The sequence below is a fragment of the Rana temporaria genome, chromosome 7 (genome assembly GCF_905171775.1).
Source record: "Rana temporaria chromosome 7, aRanTem1.1, whole genome shotgun sequence".
NCBI lineage: Eukaryota > Metazoa > Chordata > Amphibia > Anura > Ranidae > Rana > Rana temporaria.
The window spans coordinates 9,208,805-9,224,153 of NC_053495.1; the positions used below are offsets into that span (position 1 = coordinate 9,208,805).

The 15,349-nt window shown below is 51.4% G+C and overlaps 1 protein-coding gene across 1 annotated transcript in view; it reads left to right on the forward strand.

Annotated features, from left to right (window-relative positions):
• The first annotated feature begins 2,510 nt into the window (after positions 1-2,510).
• Positions 2,511-15,349, forward strand: part of LOC120946165 (interleukin-1 receptor-associated kinase-like 2) — a 49,054-nt gene continuing 36,215 nt past the window's right edge. Inside the window, 3 exon segments of the mRNA XM_040360976.1 lie at positions 2,511-2,803; positions 3,928-4,050; positions 5,676-5,851. Of these exon segments, the coding sequence (XP_040216910.1) occupies positions 2,608-2,803; positions 3,928-4,050; positions 5,676-5,851 (495 nt within the window). The 5' untranslated portion in view covers positions 2,511-2,607.

The following is a 15,349-nucleotide window of genomic DNA, read 5'->3' on the forward strand; positions in this document are numbered from 1 at the left end:
GTCTCCTCCATCACATCAGACGTCCCCTCCATCACATCAGACGTCCCCTCATCACATCAGACGTCTCCTCCATCACATCAGATGTCCCCCCATCACATCAGACGTCTCCTCCATCCCATCAGACGTCTCCTCCATCACATCAGACGTCCCCTCATCACATCAGACGTCTCCTCCATCACATCAGACGTCTCCTCCATCACATCAGACGTCCCCTCATCACATCAGACGTCTCCTCCATCACATCAGACGTCCCCTCCATCACATCAGATGTCCCCCCATCACATCAGACGTCCCCTCCATCACATCAGACATCCCCTCCATCACATCAGACGTCACCTCCATCACATCAGACATCTCCTCCATCACATTGTCGCTCTTTTTTTGTTTATAGCACAAAAAATAAAAAACGCAGAGGTGATCAAATACCACCAAGAGAAAGCTCTATTTGTGGGGAAAAAAGGACATAAATCTGGGTGCAGCTTCGCACGACCGCGCAATTGTCAGTTAAAGTAACACCGTTAAGAATAGCAAAAAATGGCCTGTTCAGCAGTGTTGCCAACCGTCCGTATTTTTAAGGACAGTTTGTAAAAACTGCACTTTTTCCCCCCGTTCGTAAATGTCCGTGGTTGCGGGAATGTGCCAGTAAAAATAGCCGAGATCGGTTTGGCTTGGAACTGCGCATGGAGATCTGAGGCAGGGGGTGATGGTGGCTGCGGTGGGAACGCAGAGAGGGTAGGAGGCAGGGGGAGAGTGGAGGCAGGGGGTGTTAGTGGCAGGGGGTGATTGGAGGCAGGGGGTGTTGGTGGCACTGCAGAGGGGGATGGTGGCACTGCAGAGGGTAGGGGATGGAGACATGGGTTGTTGGTGGCACCGCAGAGGGGGATGGAGGCAGGGGGTGATTGGAGCAGGGGGCCTGGGGGAGATTGGAGGCAGGGGGTGATTGGAGGCAGAGAGAGATTGTGGCACTGCAGAGGGGGGTAGAGGCAGGGGGTGTTGGTGGCAGAGGGGGATGGAGGCAGGGGGTGATTGGAGGCAGAGAGAGATTGTGGCACTGCAGAGGGGGGTAGAGGCAGGGGGTGTTGGTGGCAGAGGGGGTGGAGGCAGGGGGTGATGTGACTAAATAATTTGCACTTATTATATCGAAAATAACAAAAATGGGCTAGATTCATGTACCTGCGCTTCTTCTTACAAAGCACTTGCTCCGTAAGTTGCGGTGGCGTAGCGTAAATGGGGCGGGCGTAAGCCCGCGTAATTCAAATGTGGAAGGGGGGCGTGTTTTATGCTAATGTGTGATGACCTGACGTGATTGACGTGTTTTACGAACGGCGCATGCGCCGTCCATGTACATATCCCAGTGTGCATTGCTCCCAAGTACGCTGCAACGACGTATTGGTTTCGACGTGAACGTAAATTACGTCCAGCCCTATTCGCGAACGACTTACGCAAACAACGTAAAAAATTCAAATTTCGAAGCGGGAACAACGTCCATACCTAACATTGGCTGCGCCTCCTAATAGCAGGAGCAGCCTTATGCCGAAAAAGCCTAACGTAAATAAATTGCGCCGGCCGTACGTACGTTTGTGAATCGGCGTATCTAGGTAATTTGCATATTCTACGCCGAAAACAACGGAAGCGCCCCTAGCGGCCAACGTAATATTGCACACAATTCTACGCCGCCGCATTCAAGTTACGTCGGCGGAGGAAGCCTATTTTTTAAGCGTATCTGCCTTTGAGAATCGGCGTAACGATACGCCAGCGCAGATTTGAAATTACGGCGGCGAATCTGGAGATACGCCGCCGTAAAAGCTACCTGAATCTACCCCAATATGTTTTTTCACCTTACTATCTACCTTAAAGAGGGAGTTCACCCTAAAAATAACTTTTAACCTTAGATTCCTGCTCATTTTGTGAAGGGGAATCGAGTAGTTTTTTTTTAAATCGAAGCCGTACTTACCGTTTTACAGAGCAATCTTCTCCGCCGCTTCCGGGTATGGGCTGCGGGACTGGGCGTTCCTATTTGATTGACAGGCTTCCGACGGTCGCATCCATCGCGTCACGAGTAGCCGAAAGAAGCCGAACGTCGGTGCGGCTCTATACTGCGCCTGCGCACCGACGTCCGGCTACTTTCGGAAAATCGTGACGCGATAGATGCGACCGTCGGAAGCCTGTCGGAAGCCTGTCAATCAAATAGGAACGCCCAGTCCCGCAGCCCATACCCGGAAGCGGCGGAGAAGATCGCTCTCTAAAACGGTAAGTACTGCTTCGATTTTAAAAAAAACTACCCGATTCCCCTTTACGAAATGAGCCTCAATCTAATGTTAAAAATTAACATTTCCGGGTGAACCTCCACTTTAAACAATCTGGAGTGACACTTTAATAGATTGCCCCGCCCACCTTCTGGCTGCTGGGTTACTACGACTCCCAGAATTCCTTACGCCAACACGAGGCGCGTGACGTTTAATTCCTGAGCGTGGAGCGCGACGTTCGACGCAAAATTTGGCCAATAGGAGCGCCCAGAGAGTGTGACATCGGGCGCTGCGTACGTGCAGCTTCCGGTTGCTATGGTGATGCGCGTCTCCGGCCTAGTAAGCACTCCGAAGCCTCGGGATGCCGCAGGAAATCAGCCCGCCGCCTCCCAACCTTCGTACGCTCCGCTCCATCAACAGCCGGGAGCTCATCCAGGTGGTGTTCTGTAACCGGAGCCCCCGCTTGGTGCAGCCGATATGGATGAACTTCAAGGGGGAGCCGCAGCCCTACCCGTCCATCCCACCCGGGACAGGACGGATGATGAACACCTACCGGGGTACGAGGGGGAGGGGAATCTGGTGTTGTACCCCTGGGGGAGGAGAGAGGGGGATCTGGTGTTGTACCCCTGGGGGGGGGGGGAGAGAGAGGGGGGATCTGGTGTTGTACCCCTGGGGGGGGGGGGGGGTGGGGGAAGAGAGAGGGGGGATCTGGTGTTGTACCCCTGGGGGGGGGAATAGAGAGGGGGGATCTGGTGTTGTACCCCTGGGGGAAGAGAGAGAGGGGGGATCTGGTGTTGTACCCCTGGGGGGGGGAATAGAGAGGGGGGATCTGGTGTTGTACCCCTGGGGGAAGAGAGAGAGGGGGGATCTGGTGTTGTACCCCTGGGGGAAGAGAGAGAGGGGGGATCTGGTGTTGTACCCCTGGGGGAAGAGAGAGAGGGGGATCTGGTGTTGTACCCCTGGGGGGGGGGGAGAGAAGAGAGAGGGGGATCTGGTGTTGTACCCCTGGGGGGGGGGGGGAGAAGAGAGTGGGGGATCTGGTGTTGTACCCCTGGGGGGGGGGAGAGAAGAGAGTGGGGGATCTGGTGTTGTACCCCTGGGGGGGGGGAGAGAAGAGAGTGGGGGATCTGGTGTTGTACCCCTGGGGGGGGGGGAGAAGAGAGTGGGGGATCTGGTGTTGTACCCCTGGGGGGGGGGAGAGAAGAGAGTGGGGGATCTGGTGTTGTACCCCTGGGGGGGGGGAGAGAAGAGAGAGGGGGATCTGGTGTTGTACCCCGGGGGGGGGGAGAAGAGAGAGGGGGATCTGGTGTTGTACCCCTGGGGGGGAGAGAAGGGGGGGGCTCTGCTCTGCCGCCCCTCTGCAGAGTGACTTCCCAGGGATCGATTTTCAGAGAGGTGATTGAGGCTGCTGCCAGTGTGAGCCTAAAATGGGAATTGGTCTCGCTTTGGAGAGATCTCCTCTCACTTCCTGTTGTGTCTCAGGGGCAGGAAGTTAGGGGAAATCTCACCACTGGGACACAGGCAGCAAAACATAAAAATAAATATTAGGGCGCTATCAGCAGAGGTGGCAGGGATGCTGGACGCTCTCCTGCATGGAGTATGTACCCGCCATTAGAATACTCTGCGGTTATCAGGCGCGACTCTTCAGTGACCCCTCTTTTCTTCTCCCTCCGTCTTGTAGATCATATCTGGTTGTTCCGTGAAGCGGAGACGGATGTGGCAATGCTGGTAAACGAGCAGGAAATGTACATTCCGACCCCCTATGGTGACGGACCGCCGCCGGCTGTGAACATCTATCTGCCAGGTAACTGAACACGCGCCATTCTACATCCAACACCGCATGTGATCCCCGTCCCAGGCCGGCAATATGCGGCAGAGCAGGATCCTTGCTCTCTCTGTATGGAAGCAGTGGTCTCTCTGCAGCGCTCCAATGCACATAAATCGGAGCTAGAGCTGCCAATCGGCAAGTTCTATGATTGCAGAGTTCTATTTAGTGACGCCAAACTCTCCTCCACACTGCGAAGGTTAAATGCTGACATAAGGGAAGAAGAATAACCAGTAATTCCTCATTTTGTGCCCCTGCGGGATTCCTTCATGCTGTCTGACCCGTACCTGGAAACTGCTTTCTTTCCTGCCCCTCCGGTCTCAGGTTCTCTGATGTAATCGCATACAATGTATGGAGAGGGAGAACAGAAAAGAGAACCTAGACCAGGGGTCTCCAAACTGTGGCACAGGGGCCAGATGCGGCCCTTAGCCTGTCTTTATCCGTCCCCTGTGGCATATTCCTCCCATTTGATATGAGACATCATTTTCTCCAACTGATACCAACAATGTGGTTATTATTCCCCCCCAGGAATACCAACAATGGGGTTATTATCCCCCCCCCCCCCCCAGGGATACCAACAGTGGTGTTATTATTCCCCCCAGGGGTACCATCAATGGGGTTATTCCTCCCAGGAATACCAACAATGGGGTTATTCCTCCCAGGAATACCAACAATGGGGTTATTATCCCCCCCCCCAGGGATACCAACAGTGGTGTTATTATTCCCCCCCCCCCGACCCCCAGGGATACCAACAGTGGGGTTATATTATTCCCCCAGGGATATTAACAATGAGGTTATTATTCCTCCCAGGGGTACCAACAGTGGGGGTTGTTATTCCTCCCAGGGGTACCAGCAATGGGGTTCTTATTCCCCTCCCCCCCCCAGGGGTACCAACAGTGGGGTTATTATCCCCCCCCAGGGGTACCAATAGTGGGGGTTGTTGTTCCTCCCAGGGGTACCAACAGTGGGGGTTGTTGTTCCTCCCAGGGGTACCAACAGTGGGGGTTGTTGTTCCTCCCAGGGGTACCAAAAGTGGGGGTTGTTGTTCCTCCCAGGGGTACCAGAAATGGGGTTATTATCCCCCCCCCCAGGGGTGCCAGCAATGGGGTTGTTGTGTTCCCCCCCCCCCCCCCCAGGGGTACCAACAGTGGGGGTTGTTATTCCCCCCCCCCCAGGTTTACCAACAGTGGGGTTAGTTATTCCTCCCAGGGGTACCAGAAATGGGGTAATTCCCCCCCCCCCCCAGGGGTACCAACAGTGGGGTTGTTATTCCCCCCCCAGGGGTACCAACAGTGGGGGTTGTTATTCCTCCCAGGGGTACCAGCAGTGGGGTTGTTATTCCTCCCAGGGGTACCAACAGTGGGGGTTGCTATCCCCCCCCCCCCTCCCAGGGGTACCAACAGTGGAGTTATTATCCCCCCCCCCCCAGGGGTACCAACAGTGGGGTTGTTATTCCTCCCAGACACCCCAAAGTTAAAGCTCCGACGGTCGCGGTGTAAACATTTTTGCGCAAGTGAGCAGAACGCACGTCTCTACCCATATTGTCAACTTTAGGCATTCCCTGAATTATTATATTGTGTTCTTTCTTTTCTTTTTCCCTTCAGTTTTTACCCTGAAAGAGTGCTGCCTCCAGATGGTCCGAAGTCTAGTGAAGCCTCGAGACTACAGGAAGCTGGAAATCGTGACGTCCCTCTACGACGACTTGGAAAACCGGCCCAGTTTGGGAAGGGACTTGCGGCGATTAGCATTTGCTTTCTGGGAGCAAGCCGACCTAGAGAACGTGTGAGTGGTCTGCTGGAATGGGATTCGGTAAAGGCATAGAGAGGGCTTCTGAACCGCAGAGATGGTTGGCCAATATCCCTGATACAGACCGGACATTTGGGGGGGAGATTGGTGCCCTCTGAAATGTGCCGGTTCTGGGACCACTGAGGAATCGGCTGATCTAACACTGGCATTTATAGACTTGGCACATTCCTGCTCTTCCATAGTTTGCCTGTATCATCTGCTTGCCAGCAGCCAATGGCAGCACTGGATTCTCAACCAGAATAGCTGAAGTGGGTATATTTAAAGCAGAACTCCAGTTTAAATCGCCCCCATGCTCTTTAATAAAATGCCCACCTTGTTTTCCCAAGGGGCTGGCTGGTCCAGTGACATCACAAATCCTTTGTCTTCTCCAGTGGCAGAGCGGAGTTCTTACTGCTGCACTACCCATCTCCATTCAATGCAGTGATACCAACCTGACGACCCTTCCCTAGAGGGGGCGTGTCCATGACAACCAAAGCTCAGAGGAAGTGAGTCGTCAGGCAGCCCAGAGCCATCTAGTGGCAGAAAGACCACACCAGGTTGAAGACTGGGTTTTTTATTTTAATACTGCTGGGCATTTTTAAATTTACTTAAAAATATTAAAAGCCAGCGGCTACAAATACTGCAGCTGCTGACTTTTTTTAAAGTGGAGGTTCACCCTAAAACAATTATCTAACATTACATCCAGCATACTAACGACATATACAGTATGCAGGTTTTTTTTTTTTTCCCCGTACATACAGTTATATTGTTAATTTCTCCCCGGGTTCTGATTCCCGCGGGATTGGACGTTCCTATCCATGGGTTAGATGAATGACGTCTGGTGAAAAAATTCCCATGGCGCACAAGGCGCGTCACCAGTTTTCCGTAAATAGCCGACCTGCGAGTCGGCGCTATACGGCGCCTGCGCCCGCCGTGTAGAGCTGACTGCGCAGGCGCCATATAGCGCCGACTCGCAGGTCGGCTATTTACGGAAAACTGGTGACGCGCACTGGTGACATCTAACCCAGGGATAGGAACGCCCAGTCCCGCGGGAATCAGACGCCGGGGAGAAATTAACAATATAACGGTATGTACGGCGAAAAAAAAAGACCTGCATTCTGTACATGTTGTTAGTATGCTGGATGTAATGTTAGATAATTGTTTTAGGGTGAACCTCCACTTTAATAAATGGACACTTACCTGTCCAGGGTGCCCGCGATGTCGGCAGCCAAAGCGTTGCAGCTTCACTTCCCGGTTCCATACTGTGCATGCGCGAGTCGCGCTGCACGTCCTCACTGGTCCCCGCTTTCTTCTGGGACCTGTGTGTTTCTCAGAAGACAGCGGGGGGGGAGTGGCATAGACCCCCGCAGATTCTGCAGCCATCTATGCCCGGAAGTGGGTGCAAATACCTGTATTGGACAGGTATCTGCACCCCTCTCCCCCCTGAAAGGTGCCAAATGTGACACTGGAGGGGGGGAGGGATCTGAAAAGCGGAGGTTCCATTTTTGTGTGTAGCTCCGCTTTAAACTGGAGAAAACATGTAATTTTTTAATTTTATCTATTTTTTTTAACATAACGGGGGAATTTACTAAAACTGAAGCAGCTGTGCTTATTTTAGCTTAATCGGTTACCCTACGTTCACATCTCTGCGACTGGCTGCGGATACGGGAATCGCAGCAATTCCCGCACTCGCATCCATCCGCAGTAAAAACGCACTTTTGTTTGGGGATATATATATAATGTGTGTGTCATGTAAGCAAAAAGAGCATTTTAACCTAGTATCATATGTTTTTTTGTTTTTTTGCTCATGATTTTTTTTTTTTTTTTTCACAAAGTTTAGCACCCAAAATAGTTATAATAATTTAGAACATATTTTTGGAGTGTTTTATATATATATATATATATATATATATATATATATATATATATATATATATATATTATATATTTTTTTTTAATGTGACTGTGGGTTTATTCAATTTTTCTTTAATGTCAGCCTCTATGTCAAACTCTGTAGTCTCCCTACCCTTGCTGAACAACTGCTGAGGTAAACCCAGTTACATGACTAGTCACGTACGCACTGCATAGTTTCAACGCACGTGTGCATCACTACTGAACAGAACGCATTGGGGCTGATTTACTAAAACTGCGAAGTACAAAATCTTCTATCTTCGGCTTGTTCAATTAAAGTAATACTACAGGTTCTGACACTAATTACAGTGGCGGGAAATAATCGCATTATTCCATTTCCTGTGTTGATTCAGGGCATGCGATGGTTGCGCAGCTCTGGATGATAATTCTGGATGATCCACAATTCCCTGGAAGACATTATGAAGCTCATTAGCATTGGAATGCAGTACATGTATGGCAATGGGAAGCTCCACCCAGAGCGGATATTCCCGTGTCCTGCTGGTGGCGCCATTCATCAGCTCATTGCATTTATACATCAGCTTCCTGTCACATGTATTTTATTCAAGGGAAATAAACGATCAATGTAAGGATACTTTGTATCCTTAAAGGTTTTTTTTTTTTAATAACGAGCATATCATGCTTACCGCCACTGTGCAGTTTGTTTTGCACAGTGTAGCCCCGATCCTCCATTTCTGGGGTCCCTCTGCGGCTCCTCCCCACATTAGATGACCCCGGCCTAGGAGAAGTACTCTTTCGTGGGGTTACCTTGCAGACGCACTTCTGAGTCCAGCATTTGGTGTCCATAGCACTCGGCCCCGCCCCCCATCATTGGATTTGATTGACAGCAGCGGGAGCCAATGGCTGCCAGAAGTTTTTTTCACCTTAATGCAGAGGATGCATTAGACCCCTTCTAAACTGTGGCGGTTTTCAGGCGCTATTGCGCAAAAAATAGCGCCTGCAAACCGACCTGAAACAGAGGCTGCTGTTTCTCCAGTGTGAAAGCCCGAGGGCTTTCACACTTAAGCGGTGCGCTAGCAGGACTTGAAAAAAGTCCTGCTAGCCGCATCTTTGGAGCGGTGAAGGAGCAGTGTGTTTACCGCTCTTCCGCCGCTCTTGCCCATTGAAAGCAATGGGACACTGCGGCAATACCGCCGGCAATATGCCTCTGCAGAGGTGCTTCACGGTGGTTTTTAACCCTTTTTCGGCTGCTAGCGGGGGGGGGGCCGCCCCGCTAGCGGCCGAATAGTGCCGCGAAATTAGCGGTAAAGGGGTGCTTTACCGCCACTGCCTCTCCCGCCCCAGTGGTAAAGGGGCCTTAAGGTGAAAAAACAGGAGGGTTTACAACCCCTTTAAGCTTTGACAAAAAAGAAAACTGGAGGCCGATTTGGCCTCTATGCAGAGCTGCACCAGATTTTGGTCTCTCCAGATTTAGTAAATCTCCCCCATCGTGTCTCTATAGCTAGAACCTTTTTTGCTTTGGATGGAGAAGTGAGAGGTTGGAATCCCTGTCCAGTTTCTAATGCCGTCTGTGTCCCCCCTCCCCCTATTGGGAAGGTTGATCCTCTCTATTTGTCCTGGAACAGGTACAGAGAGGAAATCTTCCAGTGGAGAAATTTGTTCTGTTAAGAGCTGCTTAAAGCTTCCATGCAAGTAGAGGGTCTGCTTCCCTTCCGCCCCCCACTGCCCACAATAACTTGTGAATAACACTTAAACAATAAAGTTTTTACAAGAAGTAAAATAAAAACTCATTGGCTCTGGCTTCCAGATAATGCCGGTGACGTCAGCGCCCCTCACTGGCCACTTGAAATGCAGCAAGAATGAACTCCTTCAATGGGTTGGGATGCTTCCTCCTGGGAGTTCAAGTACCCGGTAAAGGCACTGTGACATCATAGAAGTCAGGCTGAGGGTGGTATTTTTTTGTGTTTTTGTTTATTTTTGTGTGTTATTGGTTTTACTGCTAATTGATTGGGCGGAGGGGAGCTGGCCTTACAGGCAAGTGAAAAAAATGTTGTAAATAATTTTATTCTATCTTTTCATGTGACAACACTGAAGGGATTACGTCTGGCTATGACGCTGAGCACCTACACGCAACTTCTTTGGTCAACCATGGCCAGGTCTGTTTTGAGAGGGAACCCGTCCTATTAAACCGCTGCATGGTCTTGGCCACCGTTCTTTTCTTTTTTTTTTTTTTCAGTTTTTTGCCATGAGGTGCCATGTTGAACTTCCAGTGACCAGTATGAGAGAGTGAGAGCGATAACACCAAATTTAACACACCTGCTCCCCATTCACACCTGAGACCTTGTAACACTAACGAGTCACATGACACCTGGCAGGGAAAATGGCTGATTGGGCCCAATTTGGACATTTTCACTTAGGGGGGTGTACTCACTTTTGTTGGCAGCGGTTTAGACATTAATGGCTGTGTGTTGAGTTATTTTGAGGGGTCAGCATATTTACACTGTTATACAAGCTGTACACTCACTACACGGCCCCTAATCCACCACCTACCCAACATTAGCTTTGTTTTCAGCAGAATTCTGTATTAAACTTCCCTTGTATCACTGCCAGGTAGGGGGATATGTAGAAACTTCAAGGTTATAATTCTTCTGTGTCGACAAGTTATTTGTGTGAGCCATGTGTCATGTTTTATTATACATGTATATCCTTTTGTTGTAGTTCTTTTTATTACAGGTTTAAATAGAATGGTTCTCCGATGTCAGGACTTTACCGTTCTGTATACAACATGAAAACGAATAAAATAAATAAAAGTTCTCAGATTTCCTGTCTTCTGTAGTTAAAGTGGTGGTAAATCCTTACATATACCCAGTGAAGTGGCTGGCCTCAGGTGATGCACAGAGACGAAACGTGTAAGTTTTACCTGTTTGCAACCCCTCTGTCCTCTACAGAGATCCCTTCATTGGTTGCCAGTAAAAGACAGAGGGCCAGATTCACGTAGATCAGCGGATCTATAGATCCGCTCGATCTACGTGATTTAAGATCCGCTCCCGCAAGTTTGAGAGGCAAGTGGCTAATTCACAAACCACTTACCTCCAAACTTGCGGCGGCGGATCCTAAATCCCCCGGCGGAATTCAAATTCCGCGGCTAGGGGGAGTGTACTATTTAAATCAGGCGCGTTCCCGCGCCGATTTAAATGCGCATGCGCCGTCCGGGGAATTTCCCTGCGTGCATTGCTCCCACTGACGTCACTAGAACGTCAGTGGTTTCGACGTGAGCGTGACTTGCGACGCGCGTGTTTGTGAATCGGCGTACGCAAACGACGTTAGAAAATTCAAATTCGACGCGGGAACGCCGGCTATACTTAACATTGGCTGCGCCTGATAAAAGCAGGGGTAAGTATACGCCGGGAAAGCCGCTACGGAAACGTCGTAAGAAGACTGCGTCGGGTCCGCGTACGTTCGTGAATTTGCGTATCTCGCTGATTTACATATTATTCAAGGTAAATCAGCGGGAACGCCCCTGGCGCCATTTTTAAATCGAAAATAAGATCCGACAGTGTAACACATTGTAACACTGTCGGATCTAAGCCCTATCTATGCGTATCTGATTCTATGAATCGGGCGCATAGATAGGACCAATGTAAGTCAGAGATACGATGGTGTATATGTAGATACACCGTCGTATCTCTTTGTGAATCTGGCCCAGAATCACTTTCAAGGCACTTTGTCTAATACATAAGTGTATTCAAGGAAACGCCCCCCAATATCTATGCGAAAAAATAAAAGCCCATAACCCCAATCGCATTCTGCGATCCACCAATCAAAACCTCCTCCCGATACCCAAAGCCAGATACAAGTCCAAAGGAGATCGAAGATTTGCAGTCCAAGGACCTCGCCTGTGGAATGCACTACCAACCACCATCCGACTGGATTCAGACCACTTGGCCTTCAGGAGAAGGATTAAAACCCATCTCTTCTGAGGTCAAGGGGTTCCTTACCCATGATATGGATACAGCGCCCAGAGGCGATTCAGTACGCATGTGTTGCACTTTACAAGTCTCTCTCTCACTCACTCACAGCTGCTCAAAGTCTAGATTCATATTAACAGCATTTCTCGGCTCCAGCAGGTGGAGGGTGGAGATCTGATGTCACACATAGAGCAGGTTGCTGAGTGTAATCTGAGACCTCTCTTGGACTACAGGTGAGTCAGGACGCCCACTAACACACAGCTCCTTTCTCTATCTGCAACGTAGAGAGCGTCCTGACTCTCCGGTAGTGCAAGGGAGGGGGCGAGCACGACACTCCACACCAGGGAGAAAGCCTTGCATTACTGTGTGGAGTTACAGACAGAAGAACAGGAAGTGAGGATTTCTCAGAAGAAATAAGGACATTTAAAAGCAAAATGGAAGGATGAGGTAAGTGAAGGAGGACTGCACTAAGGTAAAGGAAGCTATTTAGGGGGGAAAAAATTTGTACCTTTACAACCCCTTTTATGCATTAAGGTGAAAAAACACCTTGCAGTCACCGCGCCCCCCCCCCCCAGCCCCCGTTTTACTTACCTGAGCCCCAAATCTCTGTGGGCGCGATCCCACGTTGCTTTCCCCCAGCTCTTGTGGGCTCTTCATTGGATGATTAATAGCAGTGCAGCCATTGGCTCCCACTGCTGTCAATCAAATCAATGACACTGCGTGCCGGGGGGTGGGGCCGGGTGATACACTGGGCAGCTGTGGCCACTGAGTGTATCACACGGGAGCGCGCCGGGGGGTGGGGGCAAGGTGGTACACTGGGCAGCTGTGGCCACTGAGTATCACACGGGAGCGCGCCGGGGGGTGGGGCCGGGTGGTACACTGGGCAGCTGTGGCCACCGAGTGTATCACACAGGAGCGCGCCGGGTGGTACACTGGGCAGCTGTGGCCACCGAGTGTATCACACGGGAGTGCGCCGGGGGGTGGTACACTAGGCAGCTGTGGCCACCGAGTGTATCACACGGGAGCGTGCCGGGGGGTGGGGCCGGGTGGTACACTGGGCAGCTGTGGCCACTGAGTGTATCACATGGGAGCGCGCCGGGGGGTGGGGGCAAGGTGGTACACTGGGCAGCTGTGGCCACTGAGTGTATCACACGGGAGCGCGCCGGGGGGTACACTGGGCAGCTGTGGCCACCGAGTGTATCACACAGGAGCGCGCCGGGTGGTACACTGGGCAGCTGTGGCCACCGAGTGTATCACACGGGAGTGCGCCGGGGGGTGGTACACTAGGCAGCTGTGGCCACCGAGTGTATCACACGGGAGCGTGCCGGGGGGTGGGGCCGGGTGGTACACTGGGCAGCTGTGGCCACTGAGTGTATCACATGGGAGCGCGCCGGGGGGTGGGGGCAAGGTGGTACACTGGGCAGCTGTGGCCACTGAGTGTATCACACGGGAGCGCGCCGGGGGGTACACTGGGCAGCTGTGGCCACCGAGTGTATCACACAGGAGCGCGCCGGGTGGTACACTGGGCAGCTGTGGCCACCGAGTGTATCACACGGGAGCGCGCCGGGGGGTGGTACACTGGGCAGCTGTGGCCACCGAGTGTATCACACGGGAGCGCGCCGGGGGGTGGGGCTGGGTGGTACACTGGGCAGCTGTGGCCACCAAGTGTATCACACGGGGTGGGGCCGGGTGGTACACTGGGCAGCTGTGGCCACCGAGTGTATCACACGGGAGCGCGCCGGGGGGTGGGGCCGGGTGGTACACTGGGCAGCTGTGGCCACCGAGTGTATCACACAGGAGTGAGCCCGCAAGCTAACCCCCCTTGGGAGAGCACTTCCCAGAGGAGGGGTAGCTCTTGCTGGGAGGAGCCGAGACAGCTGCAGAGGGACCCCAGAAGACGAGGATCGGGGCCACTCTGTGCAAAATGAACTGCACAGCAGAGGTAAGTATGGTATGTTTGTTATTAAAAAAAATAAATAAAATTAAACCTTTACAACCCCTTTAAACCTCATGAACTGGAATGTCAGCGCCTCCACTTTACCGAGAAGATTAACAAATACCGTCTGACACCAAATTACCACACCTTAAAAATGATGCAATACATTTTATAGAAAACCCAACAATGTAGAAGAGTTCCCAGAAGCTATAACTCAGATCCAGACAGGAAAAGCTCCTCCGGGCTCCATCGGGGTTACCCTTCCATGTTACGTGTCCATATCACCCACTCACCCCACTTCCTGAAGATTAGAGAAGAAGGCACGACATTTACACAAGACTGCCTGAGGGCACATCTGCTGCTACCAAGGAACAATGTGAAATTACCCAAAACTTTAGTTGCAAAACTCATGGCACCTGTCCAGGGCATCATCCACCAGGACCAACCGCGCTTTGTACCTACCGGAGAGGCCCAAGATAATATCACCAGTCTTGGATATAATACACACCACCTGGTCCACATTTATTCCTCTATTAAAATGATTAACTAATGCCAAGAAGGTAGGGTTACCACCTGTCCAGGATTCACCCGGGCAGTTCCGGGTTTTGAACCGTGTGTTGGGGTTTCAGGTGGACTGAAACCTGGACACATTGGGGCAGATTCACAGAGATCGGCGTATCTCTGTGCGGGCGTAACGTATCTCATTTACGTTACGCCGCCGCAAGTTTTTCAGGCAAGTGCTTTATTCACAAAGCACTTGCCTGTAAAGTTGCGGCGGCGGCGTAGCGTATATCACCCGGCGGAATTCAAATTTGGCGGGTAGGGGGCGTGTTTCATTTAAATGAAGCGCGTCCCCGCGCCGAACGAACTGCGCATACGTCGTCCCTAAAATATCCCAGTGTGCATTGCTCCAAATGACGTCGCAAGGACGTCATTGGTTTAGACGTGAACGTAAATGACGTCCAGCCCCATTCACGGACGACTTACGCAAACGACGTAAATTTTTACATTTTCGCCGCGGGAACGACGGCCATACTTAACATTGGCTGCGCCTCATAGACCCAGGGGCAACTTTACGCCGGGAAAAGCCTAACGTAAACGTTGTAACCTTATCCTGCGTCGGCCGCACGTACGTTCGGGAATTCGCGTATCTAGCTAATTTGCATACTCGACGGGGAAATCGACGGAAGCGCCACCTAGCGGGCAAAAAAAAAATTGCAGTTAAGATCCGACGGCGTAAGAGACTTGCGCCTGCCGGATCTAATGAATATTTATGCGTAACTGATTCTAAGAATCAGGCGTATAGATACGACGGCGTATCTGGAGATGCGCCGTCGTATCTCTTTTGAGAATCTGGGCCATTATTCAGACCGGGCTGTAGCTCCCCAAGTAACCAAGATAGTCAACAAATTTGTTACCGTCTGGGAGCTGCAGACAGCTGTCTGGGGGCAGGGCAATGATGTCACCAAGAGCAATTTGGCCACACCCACCGTTCGCTGCAGCACGCTATGCGGACCGAATTACTACTCTCCTTGGGGGCACCCAAAGGTGTCCCAGGCCACTAAAGTGTTCAGGTTTGGCTTGAAGAAAAGGTGGCAACCCAACATGAAGGCCGCTGACTGAATGAATTGGATGTTTATGGAACAGACTAAAACATCTCGGGCTAGATTCAGCATTGAATTACGCCGGCGTATCTACAGATACGCCGCGTAAATTCAAA